The sequence below is a fragment of the Ranitomeya variabilis genome, chromosome 4 (assembly GCF_051348905.1).
Source record: "Ranitomeya variabilis isolate aRanVar5 chromosome 4, aRanVar5.hap1, whole genome shotgun sequence".
NCBI classification, from domain to species: domain Eukaryota; kingdom Metazoa; phylum Chordata; class Amphibia; order Anura; family Dendrobatidae; genus Ranitomeya; species Ranitomeya variabilis.
The window spans coordinates 611,270,715-611,288,098 of NC_135235.1; the positions used below are offsets into that span (position 1 = coordinate 611,270,715).

The following is a 17,384-nucleotide window of genomic DNA, read 5'->3' on the forward strand; positions in this document are numbered from 1 at the left end:
CTGTTTTTCTAATTGTAACACAACCCTCTTTAAGGCTTTTAGGAAGTCGTTGATTTCTAGTGTTGCAACCCTATTGATCATTTACCATTCCATCTCAATAATCAATATAAGGGTGCTGTTACCCCTCTAAGCTTTGGGGCCCATGATAATGACTCACCCCATAGCTACATTACTGCTACATGTGATGTGACTAAACTCCTAGCATTGTACTCCAATGACATGTCCTGGAAGGAGATTAGGAGAATAAAAGGAATAATAGAAGTTTACAGAATAGCAAATTCTGCGGCTTATGTCTAACAATAACGTATTCCCTCTGCTGACCAATATAATATTGCACAAGGGCTATAAACCCCCCATATTGAATAACCTTAGGTCACAATTATTACCTATTGTATTGTGCAAGTGCCATAAAGATCTAGGAGGACTGGATTTATAGAAGGTTGGAGTCCACAATGGCTATATATTATGTTGAAACAAGATACTACATTGTGTCTCTTAAAGAAAACCTGTCACTTGCCATAAATATATTTTTTACATGGTGTAAATGCCGCTGTTCTCCTGAATCCGGCATTGGGTTTTTTTTTCTTTTCCTGTCCTCTCCAGTCCTGAGATATGGTCCTATCTTCTCTTTATTTAAACCAAGCCTTTTAAGTTACACCCTCTTGTCTAACAAGAATAGATTATTTTAAAAAGGTATAGAGGACTATATCTCAGGAACAGAGACGCATGGGAACAAAAGAAAAACCATCACTGGATTCAGTAGGACAGCGGCGTTTCCACGAGGTAACAGAAAAGTACATATTTATAGTAAGTGACATAAGTGAAATTTTTTAAAAAGCCATTTTATGTTCTTTTCTTAGAAAGAAATACCATTTTTGAAATTTTATTACAGTCCCAAAGTATGAAGCTGAATAAGATGCCGTGATGACAATCCGCCATCAATGTTCACACATATTCAAGTCATTTAGGATGTAGATATTGACAGACACTTAACTTTCAGAGATTTGCACCATGCCCCCTTAACCTACCATGTGCCTTCTATAGTAATGGCAGAGGGAAGGGCCGGTGTGACTGCTCCCAGCTCTGCACCCCTTCCAACCATAATTGCAACTGTCACAGGACATTCAGAAAAAGAGGACACCTCTCAAAGGAGATGGCATATATCCTGGGGAGTTGCAAAAATGTATTGTGCATGACATGGGGACCACTCCTAAAAGTGGGCATTGTAGGGTGGACCAGGGCATTCCTGGCAGGGGCTGATGTTCCCAGAATGGGGATTGCAACAGGACTTAAAATATCCCCAGAAATGTTGGCAAATTTGCATTCAGCGAGCAGGAAAAAGGGCATAGATAGGTAAGGCCTACATAAAAGGGGCCTGACTATTGGATAGCCTCCTCCAGGTAGGCTATTGTATGGCCTCCTCCTGATAGACCATCTTTCAAAGTTGGCGAACGTGCTCATCACAACACCTCTGGATCATTTTTACTAACATTTACAACCCAACATCTAGGACAATAAAGACTGGTGCCAAGGGCCATCTGGAAACTACACAACATATGCCCACTTTGGGTGTGGTTTTTATAAGCCCCAAACCCCTTTTAGGGGACGATCCCAGCAAAATAGGGACCATTAGAAGTATGTAGGTATACCCCCACCAACATGACGATACCATATCTGACAAACCGCAAGGGCTCGTTTTCAGAATCTCAGTGGTGCAGTCTTAGGCTTTAGGCCAGTAACATCAGAAAATAAAAAAAAAAAAAAACAGTATTAAAAACATAGTTTTCATTGTACAATAAACGATATAATGAAACCCCCAAGATAACAAACATCTAAAAAAAAAAAAAAAAAAAAAAAAAAATTCAACCACAAAATATTTTTAGTTAAATTTATTCACAAATAATTACAATATAACAAAATTAATTTAAATATTCACTTTGTTTTCATTTTTAATTAATCGGAAACATAACCTCGGCTATGAAGCCAAGAGAAGTCAGAGGTTTTTTTTCTTGGGCGATTTTAGTATAACAACATTGAAGGAAATGCGGTGACTGAAGATCACGTGATTGCCCCCATAGCGAAAACACTCACACCAACATCCATTCACTTATCACTTTCATACGCAAAAAAAAGTGTAAAAATAACACTCTATACAGAACGTCAGGTAAGTAAAATATACATAAAAAGATTTTTTTTTAAACTTTTCTTTCCCGTATCTACTCCAGAAATACGCAGTGAAATAAACGGACTTTCAGTTGTTTTCAAGGCACCGGTATATATTCAGTAGCAGTACGGCAGCAGACATTATTGCCACAGGGCTGAGAAGAGTACTAGGCCTCATGAACCAAAAGAACCGAAGAGGAAAAAGTCTTCTTGTTGTCTATAGCAACCAATCAATGACCCAATGACCGCCATTTTCCAGTGCAGTTTAGAAAATGAAAGTTAACTCTGGTTGCTATGAGCAACAAGACCTCTAGCAGTCCTGATATATGGGGCCTGTTGAAATGGTGGTCTCCAACCTAGGCCCTATAGTTGTTGCGAGGCTACAACTCTCAGCAGAGGCTTAACAATGGGGTCTCCAGCGCAGGTTTCTATCTACAGGGTCCTCTTAATCTCTGGGTGGCACCACACAAACGGTACCGAAGCCGACCAGCAGCAGCCAGACTTGAAGACCACCTGGGAGTCAGAAGCGGTAAGGGTGTGTGGACATTGTGGGGACAACATACTGTGTGTGGGGCTGTGGGGGCATCATACTGTATGTGGGGGCATCATACTATTCTGGGACCTTGATAGGAGAATATTTCTGTGTGGCCATACATAAAGGAATGGGTATGTATAGTATGTGTCCTTAGTTAATAACTTTCAAATTTGGAAAGTAAGGAACACCTACAGTAATACGTGTATGTTTTTCGCTACCACTATGTAATAAAATGCATTTGATATAAATGAAACTTTTTTTATGGGGAATTTTCTTTCTTGTTTTGCAGATGTTTTATACATGTTTATTTTTTATAGAACTGGTCTCCAAATAGACCATAAAAGATCTCTGGGGAACATTTTATTTCTTTTATTGTTGATGGTTTCCCACTGTAACTGGGGCATCCATAGGAGCCCCAGTTACAGGGATAATCTGCCCTCTGCCATGTCAGGTGTCACTGGTAGCACGGATCTGGGTGTGCTAGGATCATGGACCTCCAGGTCCTAGAGATGCATCAGAAATGTCAATGCTTCTGTTCACTACATAGCGCTCGCTGGGAGAAATGTAACTGGGGACAGAACATGCTCCCGCTAGATTGCAGGAGCTAAAACCTTGCAACATAAATCACTATAAATTTACAGCACTTGGTTGCTATGTAGTTAATTTCGAGGCCTGGGTTCTGGATTCCTTTGAGGGCATTGTCTGCACATTGTATTCCTAGAAGCATTTGTGATGACACTGTAAATCCCTGGGAACATTAGTGACCTCACTGTTAATCTCTAGGGGCACAAGTGGCAGCACCCTATATCTCTGTGGGCACGTGGCTGCAGCCTATATCTCTATGGGCTCATGTGGCAGTACCCTATATCTCTGTGGGCACATGTGGCAGTACCCTATATCTCTGTGGGCACGTGTGGCAGCACCCTATATCTCTATGGGCACATGTGGCAGCACCCTATATTTCTGGGCACACATGTGGCAGTACCCTATATCTCTGTGGGCACGTGTGGCGGCACCCTATATCTCTGTGTCGGCACGTGTGGCTGCAGCCTATATCTTTGGGCACACATGTGGCAGTACCCTATATCTCTGTGGGCACATGTGGCTGCAGCCTATATCAATGTGGGCACATGTGGCAGTAGCCTATATCTCTAGATGCACATGTAGCAGCACCTTATATCTATATGGGTACAGTGGTGGCACCCTATATATCTGTGGGCACATGTGGTGGCACCCTATATCTCTGGGTGCACATGTGGTGGCACCCTATATCTCTGGGTGCACATGGAGCGGCATCCTATATCTCTGTGGGCACATGTGGTGACAACCTATATCTCTGGGTGCACATGTGGTGGCACCCTATATCTCTGGGTACATTTGTGGAGGCACCCTATATCTCTGGGTGCACATGGAGCAGCATCCTATATCTCTGGGTACACATGTGGCAGCACCCTATAAATCTGTGGGCACATTTGGTGGCAAGGTATGTCTCTCGGGCACAGAAGTCTGATGATGCTCAATTGCAGACCATGCTGGGAATTGTAGTTTTACAACAACTGGAGAGCCACAAGATGGAGAGCACTGCATTATACGATCCACTTAGAGTACCTGTAGAAGCAGCCATTTTGCCAGCATGAGAACTGAGTCTATCAATACACTAGGAGACTAGTGACATCATTGTGACCTGAGCACAAAATGGCCGCCTCCATGATGAACCTTCCGTAGGACTGTGCAAACAAAGCATTGAACTGCACGTGGTTATCTTATGTAACACCACGTTCACCTGTAATTGATGAGTTTGACCTTTCAATGAACTTTAACCCCCTTTCCCATACATTAATTTCCAAAATTATGCTTTCCACCCACGATAGTGTCAGTGGTGTGACAAGTCTCCTCTTTAGTCACTATACTGGATGGTACATGAAGGCGGGGATGGGATTCCAGCTCGGGAGGCTGCAGAAATTGCACTTCACCACTGACTGTAGGGGGAAGAATTTGCCTAAAATAGAAGTAAAAAAAAATTACAATCAGTCTTAAGTGAGAATTGCAAGACATTTTAAACTCCATCCCCTTCTACTTGAGAATGCCCCTCCTCCAAACATTCTAGAGACTCAAAGTTCACACAGTGACCCCACCAGCAGAATAGTGAGTGCAGCTCTGGAATATAATACAGGATGTAACTCAGGATCAGTACAGGATAAGTAATGTAATGTATGTACACAGTGACTGCACCAGCAGAATAGTGAGTGCAGCTCTGGAGTATAATACAGGATGTAACTCAAGATCAGTACAGGATAAGTAATGTAATGTATGTACACAGTGACTGCACCAGCAGAATAGGGAGTGCAGCTCTGGAGTATAATACAGGATGTAACTCAAGATCAGTACAGGATAAGTAATGTAATGTATGTACACAGTGACTGCACCAGCAGAATAGTGAGTGCAGCTCTGGAGTATAATACAGGATGTAACTCAGGATCAGTACAGGATAAGTAATGTATGTACACAGTGACTGCACCAGCAGAATAGTGAGTGCAGCTCTGGAGTATAATACAGGATGTAACTCAGGATCAGTACAGGATAAGTAATGTATGTACACAGTGACTGCACCAGCAGAATAGTGAGTGCAGCTCTGGAATATAATACAGGATGTAACTCAGGATCAGTACAGGATAAGTAATGTAATGTATGTACACAGTGACTGCACCAGCAGAATAGTGAGTGCTGCTCTGGGGTATAATACAGGATGTAACTCAGGATCAGTACAGGATAAGTAATGTAATGTATGTACACAGTGACTGCACCAGCAGAATAGTGAGTGCAGCTCTGGAATATAATACAGGAGGTAACTCAGGATCAGTACAGGATCAGTAATGTAATGTACGTACACAGTGACTGCACCAGCAGAATAGTGAGTGCAGCTCTGGAGTATAACACAGGATGTAACTTAGGATTGTTAGGACATAAGTAACGCATGTAGAAGGTCACTGGAATGGGTAGTTACCTGTCCATTATTTGCAGTGTGCCGGTTCTGTGCAGCATATGCATCTTCGGCCCTCAGTGTGGAGTTTCCGCTGGCAGCAGGATGAGTGTTGGCAGTAGCTCTGGGAATGATTACATCATATGGAAGTTCTGTCTGTGGCAGAAAGAAAGAAGTAAAGCATGAGTCGTGTGATGGAGGCTTATCAGTTAATTACCTGAAAAATGGAAATTAAATGGCGCCATAAGATAGGGCCAGGAGGTGCACTGGCTCTCTATTATCCTACTTGGCTTGCAATATTTGCGAGATTCAGATAAATTTGAGTTGAATATTCATATTCTAACATGAACTTTAGGAAATACTTTCAGCTGTAAAAAAAGCGGGAGCCATTGCAAGAATTTCTTACTATGCTACTCTTTTTTTTTTTTTTTTTAAAGGTGCCAATTTCCCCCTTTACTTGGAGCATATAAGCAAAGCAATACATGCTTGGAGAGGTCTGCAGTGGGCAGGGTATACATGATGAAGGCAGCGCACACAACCGCTGCTTATGTACCACTTTCTTGGAAACCAGCCAACGAGAAGTCCAGAACGACTCGGGTTACAGCCCCTTTAATTGCGTGGTATGACTTTAAGAATCAGTGTCTGTTTTGGATGAGTACCCGGGATACTATGAATAGCTCCAGTGTAGCTGCTATCTGGGTGAAGGAGCTCCTGGGCAGCCGCAGGCTCACACTTGGCACTTACCGGATTTTTATTCATTAGTGCCATCTCCGTGGGCTGGTATACGCTGCTCCTGATCTGTCCATTGTACCCGCTGTATGGAGACACGGGCCGCTTGGCTGGCAACAGAAAAACACAGATAGGAGTTCAGCCTTGGTTAAAAAAAAAAAAAACTGAGCATATTCCAGTTATATACTAAGACTTATAAGGAAAAATATACGATTTTCTACATTTGCTAGTCTACGTGTGCCCCTATGACAACACTGTACTGTTGCAGTTCTACATTTTCATGACAGGATTACATCCTGATTCAGCCTTCTTTTTTTTTTTTTTAAGTACTGGTGAACTAAAGAAAAAAAAAATAATTTGGTTGCCAAGAGGGGACGGTGTCCCTCTGGCAACAATGAGATACCAGGATGCTAGGGAAATAAAATGAAGTTTTATACAGATTTTAGTAATGTATTGTTTTACTAGTGCTCTAAAATGTGGAATTCTTATACATGGTCCATGGATTAAGTAATCTGACTGGTAGGTAAGATGGGCAGGATAATCAATATATTCCTAATATTGCCCTAGATTACTGGCAGTTTTGTGTTGTAAGTGTTGTCATGGTGACGCAAGCATAAATATTTATCAAAAATACAATTTTTGACATCGCTTCTGTTAGAGACAGGTGCCAGATGTATAGCACAGCCGTCACCCACCATGTATGGAATGGTCTCAGCTCACTCCATATATAAGCACCCGATGTTTCGTCACATGTCAGGAAGGGTTTGACCTGACTTTATACGGGATAGTTGGTAACTTGTTGATCTCTGAGGATCCTACAACTGAGACCCCCCTAGAGATCTCTGAGGGTCCTACAACGGAGGCCCCCAGTGAATGGGACTCCGAAGTGCCCTCTCTGAATGGAGAGATGACCACTCAAGTGAGCCACCGGCTCCATTCATTGTATATGTGACTGCAGGAGATAGCTTATCATTGTGCTTAGCTAGCTAATCATTGTACTTCGTTATCTCCAGAAGTCTCAGACTATTAATGGAGGTCATAGCTCCTTTAAAACAGGCCCTTGAGTGTCCCCTTGTTGAAGTAGATGGGGGTTCCAGTAGTACTTTTGCACATACAGGATGACTGGACACACTGGTCCCCACAGTGGTGGAGGCTCCTTAGGAAGTTAGGTCCACAAGGTGGTAGAAGAATTTTAGGACCACAAAGTCGTGGAGGCCCTTTAGGCCCTTTAGATCCAACACGGTGGTGGAGGCACTTAAAAAGGGTTGTCCGGTGGAAATAAGGCAACACATGGCTGGAGGATAGATGATAACTTACTGATTGGCGGGGCTTTGACCACTGGGACCCATACGAACCTCTGCTCCATTCAGTCGCAGCATTTGGTAGCCCCATAGGGAATAGAGTGGCGGTCGTAAATACGCACTGCCACTCCATTCTAATGGGGATAAAAGTTGCCCGCACTGCAGATCATTATGGGTCCCAGCAGTCTGGCCCCCACTTTCAACATGTTGTCACCTATCCTGTGGATAGGTGATAACTTGTTTTCACCAGACAACACCTTTAAGGTCCATAAGGTGAAGAGGATCCTTTACACCTACAAAGTGTTAAAGGTCATTTAAGTCCACAAGATGGTGTAGGCCTTTTACAACCATACGGTGGTAGAAGTATTTAAGCTCCACGAGTTGAGGAATCGGGTAAAGGTCCTTTAGGCCCACAAGATAGTGGAGACTTTCTAGGCCCACATGTTGGAGTAGGTAATTTAGGTTCACTACAGGGTAGAGGCTGGTTCCCTACTATTCCCTCTGGGTGCCCAGTAAAAAAAATGTTATGGGATGCAAATGGAGCATATGAGAAGATATGGAGAACAGTTTAGCTCCCTCACAGACCTAGGAGGAGTGGTGCAACTAATCCTCTCTACCTCACATGACCTCTGAGGTGTAGATGAAATGTATACTATGGGAAATCAACCATTGGTGCTTACCGGACTGTGGTTCGTCCATAGAGAATGCTTTATTTTCCACATACATGCTCTGGGAAGTTTGCTCCTTAAGGATAGTTTCGTAACCAACCCCTCTTGACGGGTAAACTTCTTCTTCAAAGGTCTGCTCTAAACTTGGCTTGGTCAACTGTGAGATCTCAGGGATGATATAGAGGAACACAAAGGCCCATGCGTTTGATACCAGAGCAATGGCCAAGGTTGGGTCATCCCAATAGACCGGGTTTCCGACGATAGCATTTCCGTAGACGTACATAACAATCCACACAATCCAAATGCAAGCAGATAGGAAAAGCGTGAGTATAATGAAGACCGCGTGCTTCTTCCAGTGACCATATCGTCCACACAAGGCTGGCCAGGCGGTTGCAAATCCAGCAACAATGAGGAACATGACATATATCAATGCCATGACAAAGTCCTGGTTTTCAATAGCGCATGGTTGTCCCACAGTACTGCTGGTCCGTACGATGGTGATAATCAGCCACTCCGTGTTGATAATCACCTCTACCAGTGATAGAGCAACAGCTATGCCAAAAATCCACCAACCATTTGGCCCAGTGTTTTTCCTGACTAAGTAGTTGAGATTCCCTGCATGAACCCACAAGCAGGAGAAGCAGATAGCAAAGAAGAGACCAAAGAGGAACCTTCGAGATGCACAAGTGGAAAAGTCTTTCTTGACCACCATGTCGAACACAAGACAAAAAAGTCCAATTGTGCCAAGAAGGAAAAACACTTGAGTTCCCACCATGCTCTTCTTCCTCTTGTCCTGAATAAATGGGGTGCTAGCTACTAAGACAACGCTAAGGATGAAGGAAGACACAATGCCCGCACTTGTTATGGCTTGTAGAACAATACCCCATGCTACTGACAGGTCACATAAGTTATAGTAGAGCGAGTTCAATCCTTCTCCACAACCCGTAGGTACGGTTGTTTGAGCCTTGGCCATATTCAAGAAGGACAAAAGCCATGTAGATGCCAAGATGGTCCAGAAACCGAAGAGGAAGGCCATTTTCTAAAAAGAAACAAAAAGTTAAAAGAAGAAATAAATCTCAAAATACCATCTATACATATTTGGTTAGAAAATGTTCCAAAAACAGTGCCACACCTGACTACAGGTTGTGACTGGTATTGCAGTTTACCACTATTTATTTCAATGTAGATGAAGTGCAATACTAGATAGAACCTGTAGTCAGATGTGGCGCTGTTTTGGAAATAAAGTAGTCATATCTTTTCAATTATTGACAACCCATTTGATTATTTAGACTGGAGTTTCACCTTCAAAGACTATTTCTAGGAAATGTCGAAAATAGCGATTCTGAAAAACGATGGTGTAATCAGGACCGCTCCCTCTATCTAAATGGGAACCTGATGGTTTATGGGTCATGCCCTGGTTGTGGGGACTCCAAGGGACACTTTTTGTATTGCCCGCCTCGATCCTTAAAGAAACGCTCACTTTGGGGAACAATAACAAAAGCTACTACTGGCAGCTATAACATTTTATGGGGTGACTTATTGCATCACTAACACCTGTAGACCCTAGTGCATCTTAGAACAGAATGCTGAGCATAGTAGTCCCGCACGAGACAGCAATCACAAAATTCAGTGGAGCTGACGGTAACAGATGACTTATGTTTCCATCAAGATAACAAACTGTTCACACAACAACCACCATATCACAAGCTGATGATTGCAAACATATTGTTCCCCATCTGGCAGTCACGTTTCGCTCATGTAAGAAAAGTAACCCTTTAAGTCCTTAGAGCTTTTCAATGGTTGTCTGCAGGGTACAACAAGACATATCTGTGGCCGAGGCAGCCTGCAACACATGACTGCACATTACTGAGGTTGGTCAACAAATCTGTAACTAAGAACATACACAGTAACCAGCAAGTTAGTAAAGAACTACACATAAAGCGTGGATATCAATGGGTTCAATTGAGCCAACAGCTCCTGCAGAATGGAGTCCAGGTGCTTTGCCTGATAAGAGAGCCTGATAAACAAATCTTTTTAAAAATTTCCTTAAGGTGGACAGTTCCTTTAAGTCATGCTAGTAATATAGGTGGAGCAGTGACACCATTTGGATGGTTTGATTTGCTATTTGAATTTTCCACCCTTTAGATTAAAACTACCCAAAGCCCGTGGTACATAAATAAGCACCCAAACCTTTAGAGATGTGAAACCCACTTATTAAGGAGGGTGATGTTTTGCATGTTCACTATCACAAGGGTTTCTCAGGGTGTCCTCTGGGGGTCTATGGGGCAAGTTTTTTCTCCATTAAGTTCCTTGCACTCCTGCAACATGTCAAAATCTATAAGTCTGAGTGCTGGGGGATTCTTTGGCATCAGACTATAGGGTTCTCTGCCTGAAAGGTTTGGAGAAATAGTCATCCTGGAGGTCATCAGAGGTCTTCCAAAATTCGAAACATCATCATTGCACATTTAATCCCCACATAGGACCGACCAGGAAATGTCCACTTTATTTTGGGACTTGTTTATAGAAACTATACCCTCTTTCGAGCTTTGGACTGGTCAACCCAAAATTCGGCAAGTGCCAGCCACTTGTTTCTGACTCACCGATGCTCCTTCTTCTTCTTCCCTGGTACTAAATTCCATCTACATTTGAGTATTTTCTAAGTAGAGCTTCCCTTTTAGACTCCTATACAATCACCAAAACAATAATTATGGGAATTTTGTGGAGAGAGTTGCTGAGTGTTTTCCAGCGTATTTCAGGAAGCAGCAATAGGGGTCATGTAATGCAAGCGGTCGTCTGCGGAATGTGCAAGGACGCACCATTCCGGAGAAAGGGAAAAGAGAAGACGTAACAGCTTCCCGGAATAAAGGAGCATGGGAAATGCAAGGCATTGTCACCTCCAACAAATTCTGTGCGAGGAACTGTGAGCCATACACAAACTTTATTCTGTGCCAGATATAAACACACACCCACGATGACATCACACACCACCCACAATTATGTCATATGGGTGGTCACTATTGTGTTTGGGCATCTGCATATCTAGCTTTGAGCTTACAGGCCCCATTTATTACAGAATTCAATTACTTTGCTACTACTTTCTGGCTACATTTTTTTTGTGGCATTCCCCTTTAAGCCCCGCCCCAATTTTCTATTTTTTTATTTTTATTTAAGCTATTTACAAACACCTAATCATTTTTTATATAATGTTGTTACATTACAAATAGAATGAAAGCACATAAATAAAAATATTAGCACAAATCAGCCAGATGCCTCCTGGAAGAGTATGACATCAGGGCAATATTTAAAGGAAAAGTGGCCCCCGAGAGCCCATTATGTATCACGTGTTCAGGTAGCGGCAGCTAGGCAAACGTCTAATGATCAGGCATTTGTCAAAGTCGTGTTTACTGCAACCTGTTACCTAGGAGGCAGATTTTAACACAGGTGATACTTTTAGATGATCACAACTCCACCCATCTTCTATTTGCACCTGCCTCAATTGTCTAATGCCCCATAGAACTGTGCTGCCAGTGGCATAGCTGCCATTCTGGCCTTGCCCAGTGCTCTAACCATCGATTGCAAAGATTCAGAATGAGACAAAATACTAAGCAATAAGGTTTTATTTCCTTTTTAAGTCTACATACAGTGTATTGTTTGATAGGACCTGTCACTTCTCATAAAAATTTCAATTTTGTATACGGTGTAAATGTCTCTGTTCTCCTGAATCCGGCGATGTTTTTCTTTTGTCCCTACTCCTCTCAGGTCCTGAGATATGAACTCCTATAATCTAGTGGGTTTTTTTTTTTTATAGCCAAGTGGGTATGGTGATCAACTGTTTATGGGCGTCGTCTTGAGGACCACGCCCAGTTGGCTTCAACCCCTACCTAGATTTATATACAAGGAAGAAAGGGTCATATCTCAGGAATGCAGAGGAGCAGGAACAAACCAAAAACATCCCGTGATTCAGTAGAGCAAGGGCATTTATGACAGGTTAAAAAAAAACAACATTTATGGCAAGTGACAGGTTCCCCTTAAAGGGGAAATGCAGCTTTAAAAAAGGGTAGGGCAACTTTACAGTCTTGGCCATAGAGTCTAATTTTTCATACATATATTCCAAACTATGCCCCAGAGTCAGTGAACACTTCTTCACCAACATTCACACGGTACGGTTCATCTGATTCATTTGTTTTTATGAAGAGACCATGAATTAAACCTTTGTGATCATTGAATTTGTTCTGATGGGGTATGAGACTGACATTGGCACATGGAAAGTACATTAGAAGGTGATGTCCTGTGGACACAGTGATAAAGTCCTAGCGCTTGTACCCAGTAGATATCAGCTGCAATCTCACCAGTCACATCAAAAACTTTAGCTAGCACTTAGTGGTCACCTATTGCTTACTGCCAGTCTTGGCCCAGAGACTACATGTATGTAACCAGGTTCTGAGATTACTGTGAGGCTGCACTACTGAGAGATGTTGCCTTCTGGCTTCACACATTTGCAGTGTGGTTATAGAGACTGGATGCATCCAAATCCTCATCTACATGCATGTTCACCCATATTTGATAACAATTCTAACACCCAGCTTTTGTAAATATCACTCGATTAAAACCAGGTTAGATGTACATATTGATGTATATGGTGACTCCATGAAGAAGTCATGGAGTCACCATATACATCTATAACTACATCTAATCTGTATGTTTGGTGCGCTGTTCACAAAAGATGTAGATATTGATGGATGTGGTTGGTGACTCAATGAGTCTAGAAAACTGGGATAACATCTTCTAAATAAGTTTTAATGGCAGCTAATATGGTGGTCACCAAGGCTTTCTTGGAAACATATCAATCCTCATACATGTTAGTTGCACTATTCAAGACACGTTAGCTATTGATAGAGATGGGGACTATGAGAAATCTAGAAAACTGGGGTAACAACCTTGGCAAGAGTTATAATGGCAGCCATTCTAATGGCCACCCAAGCTTTTCAAGAGTATAAATGTTTGTGGCTTCATTCAAGTCTGGCAGGATGTAACTATTGATGGAGTTGGTGAATACTTGAGAAGTGTAGACTTTCCTGGTGACAACGACTACATGAGTTTTATTGACAGCTGTACTTATTGTCTTCCAGCTTCCCTAGAAATAGATCAATATTCCCACATATACTCAAATGTGGCAATATTCAAGCCAGGTAGGATGTAGATATTGACGGTAATGGTGAATCTTTAAGAAGTCAAAGAAAAAAATGAATTATCAACCTTCACAAAAGTTGTAAAGGCTGCTACACTGATTGACACCAACTTTACCATCAATGTTCATGTGTATACGACAATACTTAAGACAGGGAGAATGTACCGTAGATATTGATGTAGATGGTGAATCCTTGAGAAGTCTGGATAATTGGGGGATCAACCACTACAAGTGTTGTAATATCAACTTTACTAATTTGCAGATTTCACAGAAATAGAACAATGTTTTATAAATAAAAAAATAAATGTATATAGGACTATGGAAGACCGGGATGATGTAGATAGTGAATCATTGAGTCTAGATAAATGGGGGAACAACCACAAAAGTTGCAATAGTAATTTTACCAATTTGCATCCAGATTTTACAGAAACAGATAAATATGTTTTACATATAAAAAAAATATATAGTACTGTTGATACCGTATGGAGTTGTTTGTTTTCATGTAACTAAACAATTCTCTATTTCAGGAGTTACTATGCCATATGGTGTGTTCGTTTGAACCTGTTGATATGTTTGTTTTAATTGTGTATTGTAATATAAAACAATACAAATTTTGAATAAGAAAAAAAAAATGTATATAGGACTATGAAAGACAGGGAAAATGTAGATATTCAGGGAGATGGTGATTCCTACTCTAGATAAATCTGCATAAATACCACTACAAGTGGCTGCTATGCAGAAAGTTCACAAACTTTCCTAAAATTGAAGTCGGACAGGTTGTAAACAGTGACCTTTAAAAGGAAGCCACAAAAGATCAGCTGGAACCAGCCATAACTGAGGTGCTTCCATTAGGTGGGAAAAGCAAACAGGTTTAACTTGCTGACAGCCAGTAATTAGTATTGGTGCAAACCATAGAAACCAGGAAGGATGTGACGGTAAAAGTAAAGTCCCTGCGCGCCATTGTTTATCTATATAATTAGTGCACAAAGGAAGATTTACATACAATTGTGAGGATGATACTGCTCTGATCATCACCTTTTATCCATATTATATCCCCCAGGGGACCAATTTACACCAATTAGTAGCCTCTTGTTCTATTCCACATCCCCTGCAATGAAGAGAAGAGTCCCCAGATACATCAGATCATCTAAAGATCCAACAACATCAATCAATGGCTTCCACCATCTAAGGGCCTTCACCACCCTCCTCAAGATGTGTCGCAGCAGCTACAAGTGTCTGAAAAAAAAACAGAGAGAATACAGGATTCACAGGTATCAGACTACAGAGGTTTTGTTTTTGTAGTCTGTAACCATGGAAACACATAAGTCTACACAGGAGCTGTATCACAAAAATGGCAGTTGATTTTTTAAGTGATTTTTTTTTGTTTGGGAATCATTGGAACAATAAAAATAACATTGGCACAGATGGAAAAATAATGTTCTTTTCATCTGCCATCTGATAACATTTTATTTTTAGGATCGAATAAACTTTGTAAAGGCCATCTGATCATCCAGAATGTTGATAGACTAGCAAGGTCTCACAGCGCTGGATAACACCCACATATGAAGTCACCCAAGCACAAACCAACTTGCATATGTACAGCTGGTGCCTGGGGCCCATGTTCAGACTAGTAGGACGCGCACAGGGGTGGGGACTGTTGACTATAAACAACATAACCACAAACATAACCAAGGATCAAGTGAATTTAGAGGTTGCTGGGGTTTTTTACCCTAGAAAGTCAAATATGGATTAAAAGAAATTTTTTTTTTTTTTTTTTTTGCGGAAAGTAAATATAATCTGAATAGAAAAAAAATGACCACATTTGGTATTGCTGCGTGCACCACTGTCCAAACTAATGAAATATCATTGTATTTATTCCATACAGTGGATGTCAACACCGAATAAAGGACATTACATGGCAGAATCACTGGTTTATGGTCAGTTCACCTCCCAAAAAGAGATCAGTCCGGATTCTGTAATAATGATGATAAAAGCTACAGCAAAAAAACACGCATCGGAAAATGAAAAAAAAAAAAAAAGTTATAGGTCTTGGAAGACGAGGAGGATAAATCAAAAGCAAAGTGGGTCTCACTGGGACTTTGTCATCCCAGGGTCCGTATAGACCAGGAGCCGTAATACACATGTATCAGTGGGCACATGCAGGAATTAGAGTGGGCTCCTCCGCCCGCCCTCCTCCTAGGTGTAGGTCCTGCCTTATTCTTGCTCCACATTCGGGCTAAATACGTATCCCACCTCTGTGGAAAATTCTCCACTGGTAGCGGACCTCGCGTGCTTGTATAGGGGTCTGCTGGGAATATGGGATGTGCACCAAACACTATAGCTCTGTGCTTCCCAAGACATTATATTTACCTACTAAACCTACCTACTTAACCCCTTCCCAGCCACACATCCAACTATACTGCCTTCTTATCCCATTTATTAATGCGGTATATTACCTGCTTAACCCCTTCCCCTCCACACATCCGACTATATTGCCTGCTTATCCCCATATATGAATATACGGCCTGCTTAACTCCTTCCCCGCCACACAATACTGCCTGCCCAAATGATTCCCTCTAAAGTGCACCTCTGCCGCCTGCTTTACCCTCTTACCCTCTCATTACTGAAAATAATACATTTTTTTACCCGTCGCCCCTTAAACAAAAAAATAAAAAACGTATATTCAACTCTGAGTCAAACACAATGTTTAGGGTGAAGGGGCAAAAGGAAAAAAAAATAAAAGAGTAGTATAATTAAAAAACTTTCTAATCCACCATCTGCTACACTCTGGCATCATGTGCAAGACCTCCGCTGGCTGTCAGTGAATGGGAGCACTCTTGTTTACATCCAGCGACATCACATGAGGGAGATTAGCATACAGAAAAGAGGATTGCGGAGGCCGGAGACACTAGAAAAGGTGCCTGTTTTCAACAATTTTCTAACACGCCGTCAGCAAGCAGAAGTTTTGAAAGAAACGAGCAATTGTATAAAGCAGCAGAACTTCTTATTACAGATCCAGCAAACTCTACCTAAATCTGCGTACACAAATTGCAGGCGGGGGAGGTTTTTATTTTTTTGCAGCATTTGAGGCAAAAAAAACAAAACACACGTAATTTTTAAAATGATTTCTGCCATTGTTGAAGGTGAAGCCCACGTCCACCATTACTTTGGGGGGAGACAGGCAAAAATAATTAACCCTTTCCTGAACAATTACAAATGCATACATAACCCTTTCTTTTCCAATGCATACCCCGTAATGCATGCTTTGCCCTCCTTTATAAGGGTCCTGCATGCTGGCAAAAACAGGTATGATTAACCTATTGCTTCCTGCTGGATGAGACTTGCATAATATGTAGGTATAGTCATTGATTTTGCAATAATGCTTGCCTAGCCTATTCTTCATAATGGTCCAGCAAGCAGAGTTACAATGCACCACAGGCAAAAAAAAATGCTCATTTCCCTCAGTCCATAGTAATCCATAGGAGAGGGGTAATGATAGCAGACATTGCTCTTACCTGTCACTTGTGGGGGAGATCTCCTGCAGGTGTGGAGCAGAGCACAAGGAGGACTTTCTTCCAGAGTCAGGAGGGAGCAGAGCAGTCCTCTGCTGGGCACACACAGGGCTTCTGCTGCCTGCAGCTGCAGGACTGCTGTCTAATCTGCCAGTTCCTCTCACTTCTCCACTCCTCCTTCTCCTGAGGTTGCACAAGCTTCCTGACATCAGAGTGACATCATGATGACTCCCCTCAGGACCTTCCAGGTACACAGCCACTCCTTCCTCCCTACCATTAACCCCACATAGTGGAAGGCCAGCAGCACA

The 17,384-nt window shown here is 41.9% G+C and overlaps 1 protein-coding gene and 1 long non-coding RNA gene across 2 annotated transcripts in view; one reads left to right on the forward strand and one right to left on the reverse strand.

Annotated features, from left to right (window-relative positions):
- Window positions 1-1,874: 1,874 nt before the first annotated feature.
- Window positions 1,875-17,351, reverse strand: GPRC5C (G protein-coupled receptor class C group 5 member C). Its single transcript, XM_077253391.1, has 5 exons — window positions 17,080-17,351; window positions 8,389-9,415; window positions 6,423-6,517; window positions 5,703-5,834; window positions 1,875-4,697 (listed from the first exon to the last, which is right to left on the reverse strand). The coding sequence occupies exons 2-5, from the start codon at window positions 9,410-9,412 to the stop codon at window positions 4,668-4,670; spliced, it is 1,281 nt and encodes a 426-aa protein (XP_077109506.1). The 5' UTR covers window positions 9,413-9,415; window positions 17,080-17,351; the 3' UTR covers window positions 1,875-4,667.
- Window positions 17,193-17,384, forward strand: part of LOC143766044 (uncharacterized) — a 105,602-nt gene continuing 105,410 nt past the window's right edge. The window contains exon 1 of the long non-coding RNA XR_013213503.1: window positions 17,193-17,324. This is a non-coding gene — a long non-coding RNA (uncharacterized LOC143766044). The remainder of the gene's footprint in view (window positions 17,325-17,384) is intronic.

Bases quoted from the DNA above. Each gene is read 5' to 3' on its own strand.
- GPRC5C (XM_077253391.1), bottom strand. From the start codon at position 9,412: ATGGCCTTCCTCTTCGGTTTCTGGACCATCTTGGCATCTACATGGCTT. The intron at 5,835-6,422 runs GTAAGTGCCAAG...TTTCTGCCACAG, and splicing joins CACTAATGAATAAAAATCCG to ACAGAACTTCCATATGATGT. The intron at 4,698-5,702 runs GTAACTACCCAT...CTTCTATTTTAG, and splicing joins ACACTGCAAATAATGGACAG to GCAAATTCTTCCCCCTACAG.